The sequence below is a fragment of the Galeopterus variegatus genome, unplaced genomic scaffold (genome assembly GCF_000696425.1).
Source record: "Galeopterus variegatus unplaced genomic scaffold, G_variegatus-3.0.2 Scaffold2623, whole genome shotgun sequence".
Lineage (NCBI taxonomy): Eukaryota > Metazoa > Chordata > Mammalia > Dermoptera > Cynocephalidae > Galeopterus > Galeopterus variegatus.
The window spans coordinates 152496-159527 of NW_007728734.1; the positions used below are offsets into that span (position 1 = coordinate 152496).

Consider the following 7032-nt stretch of genomic DNA (forward strand, 5'->3'; position numbering starts at 1 on the left):
TGACTTACAGAAAAGTTACACAGAACAGTGTAAAAAAGTCCCGTATCTATATTTCCCAATGTTAACATTTTACTCGGCCAGCCTCCAAAAACAAAACATTTCATCACATTTGCTTTCTCTCTCTCTCTCTGTTGTCTGAGCCTTTTGAGACTAAGTTAGACATGATTCCCCTTTACTCCTAAATACTTCCTAAAAACAAGGGCATTCTCCTGACAAATCATAGTATTATTACAAAAATTGGAAAATTAACACTGACACAATACTATTATTTAATCTACAGACCTTAATGATATTTTGCCTATTGTACCACTAATGTCCATTAGATTAAAAGATTTAAAGTTCAGGCAGGATTATGTTGTTTGTACTTTAATCTGGAACGGTTCTTCAGTCTTTGTGTTTCATGACCTTAGTATGTTTAAGAGTACAGGCCAGTATTTTGTAGCATATCCCTCAATGTGGGTTTCTGTTGCTTTTTTAAAAAACAGAATCTCGTTTGTTTGGGGAGTTTTAGGTGTGATCTTTAGTAAAGACTTGAATGAACCTCTCTCCTCAAGGTTCCTCTCAGCCACCTCATACTGATTCAGAACTGATTGGCTCCAATCACATAGATTTTTTTCTCCCTTGACATTCCCGCATTTGACAAGTTTAACTTCACAAAAATAAGTTTCTTGAATAATTAGCAAAAATTATGTTTAAACATTTGAGACTTAAATACCCGTTGACTCCCATTTTGATAATCTCATCTTTGCAGTGATGAACTATGCCCTAGGCTCAGAAGACAAAGAGCTGCAAGGATGGGTGGGTGTCACTCACTACAATCATTTAGCAAATATTTGTTGAGTGCCTAGCATAAAGTAGGCTCTGTTCCAATCCCTGGGGAATACATTTCGAGAACAAAAAGGAGAAGGGAAAAAAAATTCGTGTCCTTGAAAATCTAGTTGGACAAATGAAACTGGAAAAAAATCAGAAACCATAGATCCAACTTCCCTAAACAAGGCAAAGTCTCTGAGGAAAGGGGCAATCTTGAGACTCATGATCCTAATTTGGATAACGCTGCGGAATCCCTGGTAAACGCTCTGGTTTAATAAAGTCTTCGATTTATGCAAACCCTCTACACACATGGTTAATCCGAATACCAAAGCCCAGCAAGGACGGGCGGGGCCAAGCTTCCCTAGCAGTTGTAACCACTTTCTCAGCGACAGTCGCCCGCCCGGCGTCGGACCCGCCCCGCCGGGACCACGCACGAGTCCCGCGCTCCTGCGACGAGGGGCGGCAACTCGCGGGCCAGCAGAGCAGAGCACATGGGAACCGCGCACCGAGAAAGCCCCGCGGCGAGGTGGCCCGGGGGAACCGGCTCCTCCAGACGGCCTCGCCCACTGCAATGCAATCTGGGTGGTTTTTCCGGGTCTCCAGTCCCTGCCCCCGCGACGCCCGAGGGCCGGGAGGGTGGCTCGCAGGTACGGGGAATTGGGGCGGGGCCCACGTGTGCCTCCGCACCCTGGAGTCCAGGAGAGGGAAGCACGGGCCTCCGGAACTGAAGCCACAGACGAGGGTGCTCACAGCGCTGCTAGGGTGGAAGCCCGGCCGCCGCCGGCTCTCGGGGGAAGCGAGCACCTGCCTGCGCCGCGGGCGGCCCCGGCCCCGCCTCCGCCCCCACCTTCCACCAGGAAGCGCTGCGGCGAAGGCCTCGGGCTCCTCCTCTCCCTCCGGGAGCCTCAGCCCCCACTGGGAGAGCCGGGTCTCCAGCTTCCCCTGACACGCATCCCGAAAGGTTACCCAGTGTGTACCCGGAGTGGGTGACTGCTGTGGCATGTGTGCGGTTGACCGATTTCCCAGCATGAATACTAAGGGCTGGACACCTGGAGCCGAATTAGTTCCATTTTAGACGGAATTCTATTCCCAAGAATAGACCGGTTTGAAATATAAAACCGGAGAAAACTTCACCTCCAGCGCTTTTCTCTCTAAAATGTCGACGTGACCCAGCACATTGCCGTCCGACTTGGTGTATCGGGGGTGACGAGGGACGCACGAGCCTCTGAGCAGACCAAGCTGAACTAGAGCCGAGAGGTTGTTTGAGACCTTGGTCTAGTCAACAGTCTAAATTAAAAACCAAAACGCATGAGGAGAGGGCATGAGGTCACAGCGGGGAACGGAGGAAAAAAGCTTGGTTGACCTGATTTAGGAAAACGTTTATTAGGCACGCGAGCTAGACGCATTTCACCCAGGAAGGCAAATCAAAGGAAGTGGGCCCCAGTTCTGCAGGAGGACGTTCAGTCTCCAACTAGCAGCCAGGACCAAACAAGACCTAGCAATTAAAGGGGTGGTTGGGAGAGAAGGGAGTGGGGTTCCCCAGCTGCTTTGCGCACGGTAAGTAACTGCGTCCTGGGGCGACTTGGTGGCTGGATGTCCAGCCCCGGGCGTCTGGCTCTGCAGCGTGCGGGGATCCTCTCCGGAAGGCGGGCGGCGCGGCGGGGTCGGGGAAGCATGCCGGTCCGGGGAAGGGGAGGGCCCGCCGGCTTTCTCTTGTTTGCACTGAAAGGTGTGTTGGAATCGGCAGCGGCTTTTCCGGGGCTCGGCAACTGCCCCCGCCACCTCCCGGCTGCCGTTGGCCGGTCCCTCCCTCCGCGGTTCGCCCTCGCTGGGCGCCGTGCCTTGGGCAGCTCCGCACCCCGGACCTCACCTCTGGCCTCCTTTCGCCTCCCCGCGCCTGGCCTTTTTGCGTGACCCTTCGGGACCTTCGGCTTCCTTCCCTCGCAGCCGGCTTTTTCCAAGCCCCCCACACCTCTCGATCACCTCCGATGGGGACCCCTCCCCCCAGCGACTCCGCGCCCTTTACCCCTCACCCTTTTCCCGTCTGGCTCGTCTACCCTCTGGGTGGCAAGTGCCTGGTCTCCGCCCCTCCGGCCTCCCCCACCTCCCTTCTCGCCCTCGCCTCTCCCCGGCCTCCCCCACCTCCCTTCTCGCCCTCGCCTCTCCATTCATACAGCCATTGTCTCCTGCCCCCTCTTCCCCCTCCCCTAGAGGGAGGCCTCCTCCCCCATCGCTGCCACGTCGTGGTTTGAAGGAGCCAATGGGCCGGCGCCGCCAGGTGTCTCTTACCTGCACCACGTGGGGGAGGGGAAGGGGGCGGGCAGGTAGGGCCACATCCCAAAACAGAAAAGCTTTCAGCCATTGCGCGCCACCCGGGGGTGCAGCCCTGCTCCTGGCTTTTTGCATAGACACACGGGCAATTGAATACAAAAAGGGCAGGCCTCCTGCGCGCTCCTTCTCACCCCCCTTCCTACCCTGGGTGTGGAACACCGGCCAGGTGTGGGCTGGGGTGGTTGGTTACCGCCTTTTGCACCGGCGGCAGCGAGGGAGGGGGGGGCGCTCTTTCTTTTTCTCTTGGAAGAAGGTTTAGCACAGGTTTTCTTGTTCTCGCTTCCACCTCACCTCACTGCCTCCCGACCCCCCTTTTCCCCCTCCCTACCAATCGTCATGACGGCCTCTCCGGATTACTTGGTGGTGCTTTTTGGGATCACTGCTGGGGCCACCGGGGCCAAGCTGGGCTCGGATGAGAAGGAACTGATCCTGTTGTTATGGAAAGTGGTGGATCTGGCCAACAAGAAGGTATTTGTCCACGTTTTTGTCCAAATGCAAGGAGTGGGGCAAGAAGTTTGTTGTAGAAGTTTGGGGGAGGTAAACAAGAGCTCTTGTTTGCCCACTTGTGAGGCTGGACACGAGGCCTAGAGAATCTAGAGTAAACCAAACTTGTTGGCCACCCGCCTTGGAGCCATTTCAGTCCTATGAAACCTGGCTCAGGTGGGGAGGCTGGTGCTGCCGAGCCGCGTTCTTTGCCCGTCGGGGAACTCCCGGCTGAGACCGGGTGGGGTCCCTGAGGCCCCGAGGTCTTCCAGGGCCTTTGCTACCTGATCCGGGTGGGGGTTGGGGGCAGGCGACCGGAGCGGCTGGAGACTCCTGAGCTTTGATTCCGCGGCCGGACCCCTAGAGAGCGAGAGGGAGGAGGGGGACGAAAGAGGCTCCCGAAATGGGCGAGGGGGAAACTGACCCCTGCTTCTCTCTCTCTGGAGGTGGGACAGTTGCACGAAGTACTAGTTAGACCGGATCAGTTGGAACTGACGGAGGACTGCAAAGAAGAAACTAAGATAGACGCCGAAAGCCTGTCCTCGGCGTCGCAGCTGGACCAAGCCCTCCGACAGGTGACAGCACTGGGCCACGCCGCCCACCCCCAGCCGGGCCCAACCGCACCAGGCCCCACGCCCTCTCGGGGCGGTCCACGCGTGTCCCTGGGGCGGGGTGGAGAGACGCCTGGCCGCGTAGGTGGGAACCCGGCCTGGGGACCCGGGTGGGCCGTTTGGGAGGGGGTCTTTGCTCTTTGCCTCCCTGTCCCCCGAGTCTTGGGCCGAAATTCGCTAGTTTTCGCGTTTCTGGGGCCAGGGAGCGCGTTTACCAACCGAGGGACGAGGGGCGTTTGAATCCTAGGTCCCACGTCTCCAGGTCGCGACCCGGACGCGACCGTCCCCTGCCGGGGTTTAGGTCTGAGACAGCCTTGGGGCAGGGGGGCCCGGCGCGGTGTGCAAGAAGAGGCCACAGTTTGGGTTGGAACCTGACGTGCCTGCCTGCTTTCAGGCTTCTGAACTCCCGAAGAAAGGCTCAGTTCCATCATTTCTTTTTTTTTTTCCTGGCGGCTGACCGTTCGGGGATCCGAACCTTTGACCTTGGTGTTATAACACTGCGCTCTAACCGATTAGCTAACCGGCAAGCCCCATCATTACTTTAGTGGCCTTGGTCCCAGCGTCGGGGAGGGTTTGCGGGTCCGAACATGTAGGGCTGCTCCTTGGGTCTCCGTGGAACTGGCGGAATCCCCTTACTGGAAATGAGGTGACCTAAAAACCGGCTGCAGTGGGGTGCTGGCGGGTGCCGGATCCGGGATAGGGCGGGGCGCTGAGCACCTGTGCGGGGATGAATGCCCTGCGCTCAAGGCCTCCACCGTAGCACACAAGTTGGGAGTTAGAGGAGAAAGTTATTTCTGGGGTGTATTCCGGGAAACGTATTATCAGACTTTTCAGAGGTCTGAATACCCATTACCCACATTTGTTGATCAGAAACTGGTATCTTTGTTAAGCCTGAAACATCCAAACATTTAAAAAAAAAAAAGTAACACCAGGGAATGATGTAATCGGAAGGCAACCTGCTGATGAAACGAGATCTCTAAGTCTTGAATGAATTTATCGTAAAAATAGAAGAGGGACGGAAGTGGGAATGCAGGCACTAGCCTCTTCCAAGCGGAAACTGCAGATTGGTTGGAAAGCTTCCCTACCTACAGGAAGTTAGACGGTGTGAGTGAAAGAAGCCTCTTTCTAATGTTGCCCCAGCACGGGTTCTCTGGTTATCTCCAAGTGGGGCCACTTTGCAGAGTTTGTAAATCCTGCGTCAGTTACATCCCTGTGTATGTCTTTTTCTTTCAGTTTAACCAGTCAGTGAGCAATGAATTGAATATTGGGGTAGGGACTTCCTTCTGTCTCTGTACTGATGGGCAGCTTCACGTCAGGCAAATCCTGCATCCTGAGGCTTCCAAGAAGGTAAGAGTTCTGGCTTCTGGAAAAACGGTTGGACCTTTGGGGTGACTGGAAGCTTTCTTTAAAAAAAAAAAAAAGAAAAGTTTATCCAGATTTCTCCTATTAAAGAGAGTCATAAGACGATTTACTCATCAATCGGTGCCTGTTTGGGCAGCCTGTATACCAAAATTGGATACAGAGAAATTAGCATGGCCCTGTGCAAGGATGACAGGCAAATTCATGAAGCGTTCCATATTTTTCCGTAAATACGTACAGTTATTATGTATCAATCAAAAATAAAATAAAACTTAAAAAAATTTCAGTTTGGGAAAGTGAAAGAGCTCAGGAAATGGATGGTGGTGATGGTTGCAAAATACATTAATCTACTTAATGCCACAGAACTCTGTACACTTAAAATTGTTGAAATAGTAAACTTAATGTTATATGTATTTTACCACAATTAAAAAATGCATGACAATTTCATAGAGATGTTTTAAGATTACAGTAATTTTATAGGTATGCTTTGGTGACTTTTTGTTTATGTCAGGTTTTCAAGATGTTTGATATTCTCCCTTTTCCAAAGCTAATATAGGGGTCTGAATTTTTGACATTTAAAATAACTACAAGCAGAGAGGAAAGAACTGTATTTTAACACATTGTAGTATTGCTATTTGTGTTGAAAATGCTTTATCCTGAAAAGGAAGAAGCAGAGAATTTAATTAAACCTCTTTAATTGTATTTCTAATCATTTTGTTAAAAAGACTGCTTAAATGACTTAACCATATAATTAGTGAAAAATCTGCAGCACACTTTGCTTTGTCTGATTTTAAGTTAATGTTCAAAACTGAATCTTGTATCGGAACAATAGGGTCAGCCCTATCTTTTGCCTCTGCTCATTTTTCTGACATGGAAAAGATTATGGAGTGAGAAAATACAATCTTGCTGTATATAATGTGATTTCTTTCCCTGGGAAGGATACTTTTGAGGGTCTGTGAGAAATGGAAGTGCATAGACAGCAGACCCCGTGTAGCCAATCATTGCTAATATAGTTGCTCTTAACAACTTAAATTGGTTTGAGCTGTAACTTATTGTGGTCGGTTCTGAGCTTGAAAAGATAGAAGTAGAATATATTCAGGTAACTGTATAAGGCAAGTCTTGCAATGAAGGATGTAGACAATTGTGGATGCAGGTGAGTGAGTAGTCAGTGCAGATTTTATTTTTATTCCCTCAAATAGGGAAAGGTGGGAAATGAATTAAATGTAACACTTTTTTAAAAGTTTGAAGGAGTAACTCAAGTTCCTATGTCTTGAGAAAATCATTCTTTTTTATAGGATCCTTAGTAATTATTAGATAAAAAGGGGAGGGACACTTTTTAAATAAATTAAATGCTAGGCCAGTTGCTATAACCTTCATTCAGAAATAGATGCATTTGAGAATTACTCTGCCCCCCCCCCCCCCCCCCATTGGGGGAGGG

The 7032-nt window shown here is 51.1% G+C and overlaps 1 protein-coding gene across 1 annotated transcript in view; it reads left to right on the forward strand.

Annotated features, from left to right (window-relative positions):
- Nucleotides 1-3193: 3193 nt before the first annotated feature.
- The window catches only part of ESRP1 (epithelial splicing regulatory protein 1), a 57717-nt gene continuing 53878 nt past the window's right edge, over nucleotides 3194-7032 (forward strand). The window contains exons 1-3 of the mRNA XM_008582474.1: nucleotides 3194-3609; nucleotides 4071-4199; nucleotides 5469-5582. Coding sequence (XP_008580696.1) covers nucleotides 3478-3609; nucleotides 4071-4199; nucleotides 5469-5582 — 375 coding nt within the window. The 5' untranslated portion in view covers nucleotides 3194-3477. The remainder of the gene's footprint in view (nucleotides 3610-4070; nucleotides 4200-5468; nucleotides 5583-7032) is intronic.